This window comes from Octopus bimaculoides, chromosome 7 (assembly GCF_046866305.1).
Source record: "Octopus bimaculoides isolate indiv1 chromosome 7, ASM4686630v1, whole genome shotgun sequence".
Classification (NCBI taxonomy): domain Eukaryota; kingdom Metazoa; phylum Mollusca; class Cephalopoda; order Octopoda; family Octopodidae; genus Octopus; species Octopus bimaculoides.
This window is the reverse complement of record NC_142934.1, coordinates 22,418,348-22,434,884: the sequence shown is the minus strand read 5'-3', so window position 1 is coordinate 22,434,884 and position 16,537 is coordinate 22,418,348. Positions and strand designations below refer to the sequence as shown.

Genomic DNA, 16,537 nt, shown 5'->3' with positions numbered 1-16,537 from the left:
TATAATGTTTATATCCATGTTTTGTACACATGAGTATGTAAAGATGCATGTGCTTGTATATAATTTACTGTATGTCTCTGTGTAAGTATATTTGTTTATATATGAAAGTATGTATGTGTTTACCTGTGAAGGTGCATGTTTATATATTCATATGTAGAAGTGTGTGTGAGTGTGTGTGTGTGCATATGCTCATATATGAAAGTGTGTGCATATATACAAAAGAGTGTGGATTTATTTTTGTATGAAAAAGTTGCTGAGTGTATCTGTGTGTGTGAGTGTCTATGTAAGCAAGTGTGTGTTTATGTGTATGTATACATACCCAGGTATGTGTTTGAACAACAACTCATCCACTTCTGAATTCAGTTAAGCAGGCACTCTGTACAGGTACTCTGAGGGAAAGTTGACCTCAGTGGGATTGAACTCAGTGTACAGGGAACTGAAGCTAAGAATGAAGGCAATTTGTCCTAAGAACATTGCTGGTTCATTTTTACATTCATTTAAGTATGCTATCATGGGTTACAAGGATTATAATATTACTCATGTTGCTCCTGCAGTCAGGCTGTTTTGTCCATGTGTTACACCAAGGGAAGTAATAACTCAGAGAAAGATATATAAACAGTAGGGGGGGGGGATACAAAGAAACAGAAATAGTGGAATAGATGAAAAAAATCTGAGAGACAAAAAACAGAAGAGAAAGAAGGAGAAGGTTCATATTATTCTGTATTTGTGTGCTCAAATAGCAGACACAATAAAAGTGTTTAACATTATGAAACGCAGTCATGAAGATCTATGAATTTATGCATTACAAGTTACATCAATAGATAGTCCAATTAAAGTGAAATAACTTTTAGTTAACAGATAGCTGTAAATGTTAAACTTTTATCTTTTATGTGTTCCACACCAAAGGCTGTGTCCATGCAGGAGCACCACCATTATATTTTTATATTTTTAAAATTGTTTTGGTGTTATTAGGTTTTAAATGCTTATTGGTATTATGTGAACAGAAAGATACATACATCGGCAGAAGGGAGAGTAGATATTCAAATATGTTGATTTACACTGTGGGACTTCCACAGATCCTGCTAGTATGTATTATCAAGGCATTGTTTTACAGTTGCATGCCCTGCCTACTACTAACCCCGAACTATTTTTTCAAGTAGGGGATCGCTTTGATCTCGTGTTCCTCATGTTTTTGAAGCTAACAGAGGGAATAGCAATAATGATGCCACTAACAACAGTTCAGCCATTTTCGGAGAAGTGAAAATGTAAACAAACACACATATACACACATGCATAAATAACTACACACACAGGCACAAACAGAGATGCATTGACATCATAAGAATTACTAAATTTTTGAGAGGATGTGAAATTATTCTTTTTTGGAACAGAGGATTTCAAAGCACATAATGCTATAGATAATAAGATGTAAATATAGGGTTGGAAAAAATACTTTCAGAATAGAAATAGTCAAAGGCAGCCTTTGATTTCATGTGGCCTAGTGGTTAGCGGGTGCTGCACTCATGATCACTAGATCGCATGTTCAATTCCTGGACTAAGTGGCATATTGTGTTCTTGAGCAAACCACTTCCTTTTATGCTGTTCTAGTTCACTCAGCTGTAAATGAGTAGCCCCTGTAATGGAATAGCCTTCCAATCAGGCCTGTTCACCAAGCCAGCAGGATGGCACAATGTAACCAGTGGTATATAACAAAATCAGATAGTCTGGTCAATACCATGTATGTATGTACATATTTTATTCTTTTATTCTTTTACTTGTTTCAGTCATTTGACTGCAGCCATGCTGGAGCACCACCTTACAGGGTTTTTTAGTTAAAGAAATCAACCCCAGGACTTATTCTTTTTAAAGCCTGATACTTATTCTATCGGTGATTTTTGCTGAACTGCTAAGTTACAGGGACACAAACACACCAGCACCAGTCGTCAGATGGTGATGGGGGGACAAACACACACACACACACAACAGGCTTCTTTCAGTTTCTGTCCACCAAATCCACTCATAAGGCTGTGGTTGGCCCAAAGTACCACACAGTGGAACTGAACCTGGAACCATGTGGTTGGGAATCAAGTTTCTTACCACACAGCTATGCCTGCGCCACACATATATATATATATATATAAAATATATATGTATATATAAAAGAAGGAAAGATATATATATATTTACCTCATCACGTCCCTTCTCTTTCAGTTTCAACTCAGCACGATGGACTCCCTCCTTGAGTAAGTCCAGTAGACGTATCGTGTCTCCAGATCTGGTCTTGAATTTCTTCCTGAAAAACAAAAAAGACAAAAAGATATGAGATGAAAGAAGAGTGAAATAAAACGGGAAGCAAGATATTACATAAGGTATATATATATGATGATGATATACATACATATATAGGAGGAGACTGAAAGAGAAAATTAGTGTGTATAGATGGGCTTGGACTGTAGCCGTTGTTGCTAGAACAGAATCTTATCATTAATGTGTACATGAAGGCAATGAGCTGGCAGAGTCATTAGCACCTCAGACAAAATGTGTTGAGGCATGTCTTCCAAATCATCATGTTCTGAGTTCAAATTCTGCTGAGGTCAACTTTGTCTTTTATCCTTTCAGAGTCAATAAAATAAGTGCCAATTGAGCACTGGTAAAGGTAAAGTTACCTTTTCAAGTCATGCCAACACATAAGGGCCAATTTCCTGGTTTCATGGCATATATATTCCCTCACCTGGACGGAACGCCAGTCCATCACAGTATTACTCTTTTTTGTCAGATGAGTGAACTGGAGTGACATGAAATTAAATGTTTTGCTCAAGAACAGAATGTATCGCCCAATCCAGGAATCAAACCCACAATCTTACAGCCATGTGTCCAACACCCTAACCACTAAACCACACACCTCCACTAGTTGAGCACTGGGGCCAATGAAATCAGCTTACTCCTTGTGACTTGTGTGTGTGTGTGTGTGTGTGTGTGTGTGTGTGTGTGTGTGTGTGTGTGTGTGTGTGTGTGTGTGTGTGTGTGTGTGCGCGCACACGCATATATATCATCATCATCATTTCAACATCCATGGCACTAACTCAACACATATATACATATAAATATATACAATGGACGCAGGAGTGGCTGTGTGGTAAGTAGCTTGCTTACCAACCACATGGTTCCGGGTTCAGTCCCACTGCGTGGCACCTTGGGCAAGTGTCTTCTACTATAGCCTCGGGCCGACCAAAGCCTTGTGAGTGGATTTGGTAGACGGAAAACTGAAAGAAGCCTGTCGTATATATATATATCTATATATATATATATGTATGTGTGTTTGTGTGTCTGTCTTTGTCCCCCCACCATCGCTTGACAACCGATGCTGATGTGTTTACGTCCTCCATAACTTAGCGGTTCGGCAAAAAGAGACTGATAGAATAAGTACTAGGCTTACAAAGAATAAGTCCTGGGGTCGATTTTCTTGACTAAAGGCGGTTCTCCAGCATGGCCGCAGACAAATGACTGAAACAAGTAAAAGAGTAAAAGAGTATAGAGTAATGGGCTTCTTTCAGTTTCCATCTTTGGTCTGCCCAGGGTTATAGTACAAGACACTGGCCCAAGGTACTGCGCAGTGGGAACTGAATCTAGAACCGAGTGATTGGAAAGCAAGTTTCTTAACCACACAGCCATTTCTACTGGAGATGTGGGTTTAAATCTTATTGGCAGCTTTCAACTTTTTTTTATCCAAAGAAATTTTCAACCTAATATTTACATAGTATTTATAGTTTTATGCACTTTGGAATCCTTTGTTCCAAAAATCTGTGTGTGTGTGTGTACATACCTATCTTCATACTTATATAGACACACACACACACACACACACACACACACACACACACATTATTCAATTTTGCTCAATCTACCCTGACCTATCATCACTTTAATAACACTAAATAACCTATAACTACCAGCATCTGTATCATTACCACCACCACCACCACCACCACTACCACCACCATCATTACCATCATGATTATCATTGCAGTCACTACCGCCACCACAATCATCATCATCATTATTAACACCATCACTACCATTTTCATCAGCAGCACCACACTACCACCACAGCCACCACCACCACCACCACCACCATCATCATCATTGTTATCAGCATTACTCCGACCATCATCACTATCATCATCACCTCCTCCACAAGCAGTATCATCACTGCCATCAGTAACACCACCATTACCATTGTGATCACCATAATCACAACTACCACCACCACCACCACCACCACCATCGCAAATATTGCTCTCAGCATCACTACCACGACCATCACCGCCACTGCCACCATGACCATCATCACCACTAAATATTTCTGGTAAATTGTTGTGTTATGGAGGCGATGAGGAGATTGGTGGTGGTGGTGGTAGTGGTGGTGGTGGTAGTGGTGGTGGTGGTAGTGGTGGTGGTGGTAGTGGTGGTGGAAGAAATAGCAGACAGCATTATGTCGGAAATACCAAAGTTCCTGTAAAGTCTGGAAGAGAAGTTTGGCCAGACAACGATGACTACGGTAACCATGGTTACAGAAAAACTAGGAGGAGGAGGAGGAGGAGGAGGAGCATGGCAGTGGGCCCTTGTAAAACGCGTGCACGCATGAGAACATGCACATACACAGACAATACATTTTCGTAATCCTCACTTAATTTCAATGAAGGAATGGTGCCCTCAGCCATTTCAAATTCTTATTCATTCTAACACACAAACAGAGCCAGCCTCCTCATCATTAACCATCATCATCATCATTGCCATGATCACCGTCATCAGTGGCAAGAGCAACATCATCACTGTTAACTGCTGTTGTGATCATCATTCCCATCACCATCGGCGACATTGGCATCATCACAATCATCGCCATCATCCTCATCATCACCACCACCACCACTACCATCATCATCAAAAGCATTGGCATCATCAGTTTCATCATCATCATTGTCAACCATTGTTATCTTCATCACCATCACTACCACCATCAGAATCACGGCCATCATCTTCATCATCATTGCTATGATCATCATCATTGTCAACCATCATTATCATCATCACCATCACTACCATCATCATCATCATCAGCAGCAGCAGTACTGGCATCATCAGTTTCATCATCATTATCATCATCACCATTGCCATCACTACCACCATTAGAATCATCTCCACTACCATCCATCATCTCCATAGCTACCATCGCCGTCACCAATGAGGCCTGCAGATTTTCCAGGTAAACTTAATCAACCCTTCCACCACCAGCATAGGAGGGCACTCCCCCCCCCCCCCCACTCTTCTGACTATCACAAACCTAGGATTAAACAAGAGAAGCCTCTATGCTAGAAACAGGTTAGAAATTACGGAAGCATTAGCAGCTGAACATCCCTCAAGTCCCAATAAAAAGAAAAGAAAACCAAAAACAAAAAAAAACAAGAAGTCGGAATGGGCATGGTAGGAACCTTAACCACCCATCCACTTTCATTCTCTCATACAATGTATTTAGGGTAACAATATCCAGCATACCCTTCTTTTCTTTAAGCCTATCAGAAGTGATTTAAAAGAGAGATTTGGCTGTTATTTCTTGCAGATTAAGTGACCACATAGAGTTTGTTAGCAATGTTAGTCATAAGTAAAGTCGTTAAGCAGACGAGATAAGTATTTCATTAGATGAAGTGGTAGTTCGTTGCCGATTATTGTAGTTGTTCAAACTCCACGGTTTAATCCAATCGAATTGAATTTATGACCAAAGGATTTCCAGCTGTGACCATCCTGTCTTTCCAAACCCCATCCCATCCCAACATAATGAATTTAGGACACTGGCATCCAATGTATAACATGTAGTGGTTGCTATGGAAACCTACTCATGGCTAAAGACAAAAAGGAAGACCTCAATTCGCATATACATCAAACAATTGATACAAAATAGTGGAATAATGTTGGAAAATCTGCCTGCTGCTATGGGTGACAGCACTTATAGGCAGTCAATTGTTAAGGAATGTCAGAGTTCATTTAAAGAAGAAAAGTAACATATTTGATGGCTTAAAGGATGCACTTTCATTTTCTTCAAAAAAAGATCCCACAAAACCAGCCTGCATCTTATACGCACAATCAGATTATTGGTGTTTGAGGTTCAAGAAAAGAACCAGCTACAACAGAAGTGCATTTCATATGTTTGACGCTTTGCAAACCGTCAAATATAGTGCTTGTATTTTTAAACCTTTAGCATTCAGATTATTCTGTCAAATGTAAAGCTTATTGAGACTTACATTGTTTTGAGTTAAACTTGGATTATCTTGTATGATAATCACAGCTTATATGATGTGATTGCTTATTTTTAGAAGGACATTGTAGAGTAAGTATGAGAGGCGGTATCTGGCTGGTTTGAACATAAAATGTAGAATATTTTGGCCTGATATGGCTAGTTTGAATGATAAAAGATTAAGCTGGTAGAGTATGGTTTAAGGCTGTTACTTCTAGCACAGCATTTTAGAATTAAGTACACCATGTCCTTGTGTATTTCAAGAGATGAGTAATGGAGTTGGCAAGAGGATGGAGCATCCAGCCTTTATAAAGATAAAGAAACATTGCCTCAGAAAACTGTCCAGCCGATAGCATAGTCGGAGGGCATGCCACCTGGGTTATGGAGGTGGTGGTAATGGTAGTGGAGTAGCCCATGAATTTAACCCCTCCACCTGACGCATGAAGCAGATAGAAGCTTATACATGCTGTATAACCAAGCCTTCATAAAAGTGCTGCCTGGGGTACCCTCCCTTACGCTACCGCATCCAGCTCATCTCAGCATGGAACAGCATAGATAAAGCACTGATGATGACTATAGAAGGTATTTATTTTCTTTCTCAAATCACGTGTTGTGAGTATAGAGACCAACACTCATCTATATATATTTATATCACCCACATTAATCATATGACTGACCAGACCATCAAGTGTTGTTTTATATCACTGGTCGCAATGTACTTTGCATTGTTTTAGCCTTCAAATTATGTCACCCTGCTGGCTAGGCAAGCAGGCCAACATTCCTAACTGATCCAAAGGGGGGACTGGAGCAACATGAAATGAAGTGCTTTGCTCAAGAACACAATGCACTGCCTGGTCTGGGATTCAAACCCGTGATCTAGCAATCATGAGTGCAACAGCCTAACCACTAGGCCACGCCTTCACTATATCACTCATATTCATTCTTATCCATTTACACACACACACACACAGAGGCGTGGAGGCGCAATGGCCCAGTGGTTAGGGCAGCGGACTCACGGTCATAGGATTGCGGTTTCGATTCCCAGATTGGGCATTGTGAGTGTTTATTGAGCAAAAACACCTAAAGCTCCACGAGGCTCCGGCAGGGGATGGTGGCAAACCCTGTTGTACTCTTTCACCACAACTTTCTCTCACTCTTACTTCCTGTTTCTGTTGTGCCTGTAATTCAAAGGGTCAGCCTTGCCACACTGTGTCACGCTGAATATCCCCGAGAACTACGTTAAGGGTACACGTGTCTGTGGAGTACTCAGCCACTTGCACGTTAATTTCACGAGCAGGCTGTTCCATTGATCGGATCAACTGGAACCCTCGACGTCGTAAACACACAGAGGCATGCATACAAACACACACATAGAATTGCTGTTTAGCCTTGGGTCATCCCTCATCAAATAGATCTATGCTCAAAGACATTCCCGCTATAACCATTCTTTCCTTTATTCAAACATAATATCTAGTACTAAATACATTTCCTTTCTTATAGGCAGCAGAGAATAATTTGTGGAAGACTTGACTGTTGGCTGTTATTTCTAACAAACCAAAGAACCACATATGTGTTGCCTTATCACATATTATCAACCTCAGCTTTTGTTTCCTTTTACTCCATCAATCAATGAGGTTAGTGCAACAACAAGATGGAAAAAAAAAAGAAAAAAGAAAAAGAAAAAAAACATGGTCAGTCCCCAGAACATTCTGGCACTACAAACAGATAAGCCTGACTGAATTTTGATAGTGTTCAATGTGAATGACTACTGGTCACTTAACAGTCAAGTGTAATGACTAGAGGGCCATGTAACAGATTTGTGTGCACCATAACATGGAAAAGTGCATGGGAGATGAATGACATCAATGACACAAAAAGGTTTACACTCAATGTGAATGTTGTCCCCTCTGACATTCTATAATACTTCATCAAAAGAATTATTTCACCAGATTTAAAACAAAACAGAGAGCTAAACAGATGAAATCAGAAGAAAGACCTACTTACACACACACACACACACACATATATATATATATATATATACACACATATACAACAGGCTTCATATTTATATATATTTTTTTTCTACACACATATATACAACAGGCTTAAATTTCACATTGCTCCAGTTCACTCAGCTGGCAAAAATGAGTAGTATTTGTATTTTAAAGGGTCAGCCTTGTCACATTCTGCGTCACGCTGAATCTCCCTGAGAACTACGTTAAGGGTACACATGTCTGTGGAGTGCTCAGCCACTTGCACATTAATTTCACGAGCAAGATGTTCCGTTGATCAGATCAACTGGAACACCCATCATCATAACTGATGGATTACCATGTACACACACACACGCGCGCGCGCGCGCGCGCAATGGGTTTCTTTCAGTTTCCATCAACTAAATCCACTCACAGAACAAGGTGCTGCACAGTGGGACTAAACCAGAAACCTTGTGATTAGGAAGCAAACTCCTTAACCACACAACCATGCCTGCACTCATGTATATGTGTATACATGTCTCACCAGTTCACAACTGGTGTTGGTTTGTTTACATCACCTCCCCCACTTAGTGAGCAGTTCAGCGAAAAGAAACCAAGAGAATAAGTACCTGACTTAAGAAAAAGTACAGGGGTCAATTTGATTGAGTAAATCCTAGAAAGTAGTGCCCCAGCATGGGCATGTTCAAATGACTGGAACAAGTAAAAGAATAAAAGAATACGTGGTCAGTACTGGAATGTATTTTGTGTTTCTAACCATTAAAACCAGAAATATCGGAAGGAAACTGAGTTGCTATGTAACTATGTGTGTGTGAACATAATTCTCTAGACATATATATAAGTGGTCAATATTTTAATATATTTCACACTACTACTACTAAATAATATAGATATCGATATCTGGTATGGAAAGAAAAAAAAGAAAAGAAAAGAAAAAGAAAAATGCATTATACATCGTGTGTGTGTGTGTGTGTGTGTGTGTGTGTGCGTGTGCGTGCGTGTGCACGCATGCAAAGATATTCCTGGCAATATTTTAATGTATTTTAATCCACTAATTATTACAGCCATCGTTAGCAAAGAGACATTCTGTTGCTAAGGATGTTTATAAATGAATATATATATATATATATATATATATATATATATATATATATAGGAGAATGAAAAATAATAAGGCAGAATGCTAAACTGGAAGCATATTTTAATAAAGATTTCTAACCAGCTTTCATTGCATAGCAAATTTTCAAGAAGAGGGAGAATGAAAATGTTTTTTACAAAGAAGTACAAAATGAAGAAAATAATATATAAAAAAATAAATATATCAATACATTATATTGTCTTTGAGCTTTTGAAGTTCAATGGTAATTCATGTATATAATGGTTGGAAAAAATAAGGATGCATGAAAATTGTGTTAGGTTTAAAAAAAGGGATAAAAGTTTGTGTTAAGCAGGAAGTGTGGTGTCAAAACAGGAAGTGTGTGTAAGAGGAGACAAATGTTTTTAGTGGAAAAGAGTTCATAACTCCAACTAAAAACATTTGTCTCCCCTTACACACACTTCTTGTTTTGATACCACACTTCCTGCTTAACACAAACTTTTAGCCCTTTTTTTAAACCTAACACAACTCTCAATTCTCATGCATCCTTATTTTTCCAACCATTATCTACATGAATTACCACTGAACTTCAAAAGCTCAAAGACAATATAATGTATTGGTATATTTATTTTTTTATATATTATTTTTTTTATATATTATTTTCTTCATTTTGTACTTCTTTGTAAAAAACATTTTCATTCTCCCTCTTCTTGAAAATTTGCTATGCAATGAAAGCCGGTTAGAAATCTTTATTAAAATATGCTTCCAGTTTAGCGTTCTGCCTTATTATTATTTTTCATTTTCCTATTATTTCTCCACGTGCAGTTAACACAACCCCACTATTTACTGACATATATATATATATATATATATATATATATATATATATGTATTATTTCAGATTACAAACACTTTATAGCTATGAGGCACAGTGTTGTCAGATGGTTAAGAAATTTACTTTGCAAATCTTGAGGTCTCAGTTTCAATTTTGCTATGTTGGCATCTTGCACCAGGGTTCTCTGGAGTCACGGGGAGTGGGGAGTCACCCTTTAATTATCATTACCCCCAGGTCTGTTCTGACCCAGAATGGTAGTACTTGTCACGGTTACACCTAATGGGTAAATAGATTTTTGTAAGGGTAGACTGAGCTCCTTAGCTGCAGTGAAAGAATCAATCTCGGAGAAAAAAAACTCCAGTTTAAGAATTCTGGAGTTGTGGGGAGCATGGAGTCACCCCTTAAATATTATTACCCCAAGGTGTGCTCTAACCTTGAATGATAATACCTGTCAGGGTTTCATATATTGGTTAAAAAGCTTTTGTAAAGGTAGATTGAGCACTTTAGCTGCAGTGAAAGAATCAATTTCAGAGAAGGAAATCTCTGTATAAGGAACTATTTTTTGTCAAAAATTAGGTTAACAAAATATGGGAGTTTCTTATACATGGATAGTATCATAATACTACCTATGTGGAGGCGCAATGGCCCAGTGGTTAGGGCAGCAGACTCACGGTCATAGGATCGCAGTTTCAATTCCCAGACCGGGCGTTGTGAGTGTTTATTGAGCAAAAACACCTAAAGCCCCACGAGGCTCCGGCAGGGGATGGTGGCGAACCCTGCTGTACTCTTTCATCACAACTTTCTCTCACTCTTACTTCCTGCTTTTGTTGTGCCTGTAATTCAAAGGGTCAGCCTTGTTGCACTCTGTCACGCTGAATATTCCTGAGAACTACGTTAAGGGTACACGTGTCTGTGGAGTGCTAAGCCACTTGCACGTTAATTTCACGAGCAGGCAGTTCCATTGATCGGTTCAACAAAAAAACCTTGATGTCGTAAGCGACGGAGTGCCAACAACAATCATAATACTTTACAAAACCTTTTTTTCCTTATACACGTTAAAATACAATAATACCCTCATCCAACATGCCCGAAGCCAGCAAGGAAGAGTGTGACTGATGAAATGAGTTTGAGGTATGTTTCATAATATAGATTCATATTTGGAGGCAACTACTATCTCGTGTTTGTATACATTTTGATACAGACTGAAATAGCGGATAATGATGAATATAGTAATTTCTCTTGCACATTATAACTAATTCCACTTATACCTTGTTTTTCTCAAAGCTTATCTATATAAGACTACTTACGAACTCCAATACTACAAATCTGGCAGAGCATGTTTGTTTCATTTCTCTCCAGCCTCTTATATTATCATTTATATGTTACTGGTTTCAGTCATTTGACTGTGGCCATGCTGGGGCATGAAAGGGTTATTCAAACTAACTGACCCCCATCCTCCAATCCCAGTACTAAGTTTGTTTTTCCAACGTCTGGTACTTATTCTATTGGTCTCTTTTGCCAACCACTAAGTTACACGGATATAAACAAACCAACACCTGTTGTCAAACATTGGGAGTGGGGACAACTGCAAACACAATTACATACACACACATGTATATGGCAGGCTTCTACATAGTTTCCACTGACCAAATTCACTCACAAAGCATTGGTCACCTGGGGTAAAAGTGGAAGGCACTTGCCGAAGGTGCTGTGCAGTGGGACTGAACCTGAAACCATGTGGTTGCAAAGCAGGCGTTTTAACCACACAGCTATGCCTGCAACAATGCATTCTTTGTATTCAATACCCTTGTTCCACTACTATGCCCCATCACAGTCTGTACACAAGCAACATATAATCTACCCTTTGCACAAAGAAAGGGTCCCCTTGCTGATAAAACAAAGGTTATAAACTCACTGAACTTTTTCCACCTTGTTCTTATTCTGGATACTATGTTCTCAGAACATCTTCGTCTGCAGTTGTTTAGGTTACCTAGGTATCAGAAGCTGTTAAGTACACTCAAGAAACCATCCAAGCACAGAACAAAATTTACCTTACTGTTCTGACTGCTAACTACTCCTGCACATCAGCTACATAAAAAGTCTGTATTCACAGTCAGCCTGCTTTTGATCCCAGTACACCTCAAGCAACCATAATTATACTGAGTCCACCATATGGAGTTTCTATCTACTCCTTCCTTGCATTTTGAGCATAGCAGCACATATATCATACATTACTTTTAAAGATCACAAACTTACTTTCACTATTCACCCTAAATATAGGTTAATTAATCTTATTAAAATTAATTAGATATAATGAAGAATCATATACTAAATCCACTCAGTTTGATGTTATGTATGCCAGGAAAACCCTTTGATTTTTCAGTTATGCATCCTAACAAAAAAAAAAAAAAAAATTGAAAAATGCAAAATTATAGGAATCTATGTTTTTGACCTTTTGCCTGAAAGACTTTCTACCTTGAAATGAGGTTTACCCAGAGATGAAAGCTTAGTCTTACATAATATGAATGGTTATGGATTAAATAGATTTAGAATAAAAACTTCATAAAATTATTTAGTGAAATAGGATTATGAATTACAGTTGACACTAATCTTAGAGCGATTAATTTTTTGAATGTTATTTTAAATTCAGAGATGAATAAATTTTGCCCAAATGAAAAACTATTTCATATAAGAAATCCAATCAACTATCTATCAATAAAATTTAATCTCAAACAAAGATCAACATAATCTCAGATGAAGCTACTATTATTAATGCTTTTCATTATTATAATTATAGTTTTCACAACTGTAGTTTACATATAATATACAATGCACATTCTGATTTAATGTTCCTAAGTATAATAACCAACCAAGAAATATTCTATGGTATAATCAAACTTATAGCTTAAATATATGAATTCATATTTCCAGAAATTTATTTCATTTCCCAGTGAATCATAGATATCAAAAGTTTTTCAGCCAAAACCCAATTAGGGTAAGCAATTCTTGCTGTAAAAGTATGGAAGCTCCTATCAAATCTAAAACCCTTTCAAATAACAATAATATTGTAATATATTCTCTTAACTGTAATATCATTGCTCCAAATAATGATAGTAACTGATGGTAACTGTCCCGTGAATGGCTTAGTATACTGTATTAAGGTATAATTAGAAAATAACAACTGCTAAAGCCTATATTGAATTGAACAAGAATTCTTTCAAGGCCTATCTTTATGAAAATAGTCACTGATACAAAAAATTAATAACAAACCCTTCTAAGTACATTTGCACAGGGTTTAAAGTCAAGTGGTCAATTTTAGAATAAGATTTTCCATATTTGCAATGAAAATATGCTTTAATGAAAAGCTAATATAATTGCAATTTCTATTTATATATATTTTACATTCACACACACACACACACACACCCACACACACACACCCACATTTTTTTTTTCATAGTTTTTCATAATAATATTTAACTTACACAAACTGGCATGCTTCATTTTATCCAATCAACACTAGTTGTATTCAAAAATCTCTATTGTATGTCTATTACACATGTAACACATTTTATGTTCTATTCTCCGTAATCATCCAAAGAGTGGAAACAATAAACTTGGAATAACATTTTCTGGAGTTACAGTTTCCAATAATTCACACACATATATATATGAATGAATGCGTGTGTGTGTATAAATTCATATGTGTGTAAATTTTTATGTATGTATGTGTGTTCATACTTACAATTTGTGTATTTATACATACAATTTAGGTGTGGGATGTATATTTAAATATACAATTTATATTCTGCATGCATGTATGTGTGTGTGTGTGCATGAATGTGTATGGATGGATTGATGAATGCATGTATGTACATATGTGTATAATCAGAAAAATAAAATGTAAAATTGAAATCAGAAATATCTCTTCATAATAGCCAACAGATGGAAGGCGGAAGTGTAAGGGGGAGGGTTGGAGTAAAATAATTATTTAAATATAAACAAGCTATAAATATTTATACAAAAATGTCAAAAAAAAAAAACAATCAATATTCTACAATTACACAAGCATGCACACGTGCACGCACACACACACACACACACACACATTTATACCTGTGCTTCTCCAATTTATATTGTATTATATTGAAACCATACACAGGAATTTAACAAACAGTTCTATATGAATAGCTTCCGTTTTCACAGATATGCTGATGTTGTTCTTATGGTTGTTGTAGTTGTTGATGATGATGATGATGTTTGTATTTTGAATACCCGATGAATTAATATTTGTGTTTAAAATATATTTCTAAATATATATATATAAACAACTTGCTTTAATACACACACACAGATATAAACATGTATACATGCACACATACACACATACACACACATATCTTCAGAAACATACATATATAGTCATATATATATAGTCACACAAATACACATACATAGATACATAAATATACATGCATATATACATACAAACATACACACAAATATGTACACTCATATACACACACGTATAAAAGAAACAGTTTCCTGTTTATCACCACTACCCCCTCTCCCAACATCCACCCCAACCAATCAATACATCCAACCTCCACTACCTGTCCAACCACCACCACCCTCCCACTACACTGTCACCATGCTTACAAACCACTGCCACCACCACCACCACCACCACACTATCACCAGAACCACAACACAATCTAAAACCATCACTACTATTAATCAACACCTGCCAATGAGGAAGCTACTACAATGCTAGAACTAGCAGATAACTTTCCCTCATTTCATACCCTGCTAGCTTAAAAGAGGAAAAACACACTGGATAATGTAGTCCCAGATACATTGTGCCTAAAGAAAACACACACATACACACACAAAAGACAGGATTATCACAACTGGGATGCCTTTGATTAATAAGTCTGGCTCGGGGCTAAACAACAACAACAACAACAAGCATCTTTGCTCACTACACCATCAAGTTTCTATAGGGTCATGGGATCTGCTAGAAATAGCAGTCAAACATCCCTTAAATCACATTCACCTATCATCAAAAGAAAAAAAAAGTGGTGGGATATATTGGATAATGTGATGTGTTCCTTATACTTTTATTTTGCCTTGTTTCAGTCATTTGACAGCGTCCATGCTGGAGCACCACCTTGAAGGGTTTTAGTAGAACAAATCAAACCCCAGGACTTATTTCTTAAGACTAGTACTTATTCTATCAGTCACTTCTCTGCCAAACTGCTAAGTTACAGGGATGTAAACATACCAACACCGGTTGTCAAGCAGTGATGGGGGGGGGGACAAACATAGACCCAAAGATACATACACACATAGATATATACAATAAAGACACCTGTTGTTATGTCCTGTTATTTGTATTTGTGTAACATTCTCCGTTTTTTTTTGTTTTTTCCGTCCTTGTTTTTGTATACATTCGCTGCTTTCTTCCAAGGAATCTAATGCTCTTAGCTTAGTTTTTCCTTGGGGCTGGCCAGATTGGAGCAATCTCGAGTATAACTAGCTGAAATTGTAAAGATGATCTGGAGCTCGACTGAGGAAAGAAAACTCCAAATGACCCGTCCTTGTTTTCTTTGTATCGTCTATCTGGATGTTTTATTGTCCCTTTTTTGTATCACCTAACTGTCTGGATGTTTTGCATTCTTGTCCCATTTTCTATTATATATATACATGTGTGTGTGTGTGTGTGTGTGTGTGTGTGTGTGTGTGTGTGTGTGTGTGTGTGTGTGTGTGTGTGTTTATATACACACACACACACACATATATATATATATACAATGGGTTCCTTTCAGTTTGCATCTACAAAACCTATTCACAAGGCTTTGGTCAGCCCAAAGCTAAAGTAGAAGACACCCAAAGTGCCATGCAGTGGGACTGAACCTGGAACCATGTAGTTCAGAAGCAATCATCTTACCACACAGCCACACCTGCGCCTATTTGTTTTGCATTTTTGTAAAAGACAGAGTGGTCATGGCTGGATTGCTTTTGATTATAGGTCTGCTTGACGAGAGATAACTTAGGGCTAAACAGCAATAACTACTACAACAATGATCATTCACTACCACCGCCGCTACAACCACAACCACTTAGCACTACTACCAGTGCTACACTACACTGTAACCATCCACTACTACCCACACTATAATAACACAGCATCACCAGAACACAACAACTATTAATATTACACGTGCAACTACTACAACACCAGTACAACTTCCGCCTACACTACAACCACTACTTGTTTTATTTGTGCACCAGTTCTGTGTGTATGTGGGTGTGTTTTGTGT

At 37.6% G+C, this 16,537-nt stretch overlaps 1 protein-coding gene across 4 annotated transcripts in view; it reads right to left on the bottom strand.

Moving 5' to 3' along the window:
- LOC106881690 (arginine--tRNA ligase, cytoplasmic) overlaps positions 1 to 16,537 on the bottom strand; it is a 218,777-nt gene that overhangs the window by 34,378 nt on the left and 167,862 nt on the right. For all 4 annotated transcript variants that reach the window (XM_089354979.1, XM_089354980.1, XM_089354981.1 and 1 more), the window contains one exon: positions 2,188 to 2,293. In XM_089354979.1, coding sequence (XP_089211105.1) covers positions 2,188 to 2,293 — 106 coding nt within the window. The remainder of the gene's footprint in view (positions 1 to 2,187; positions 2,294 to 16,537) is intronic.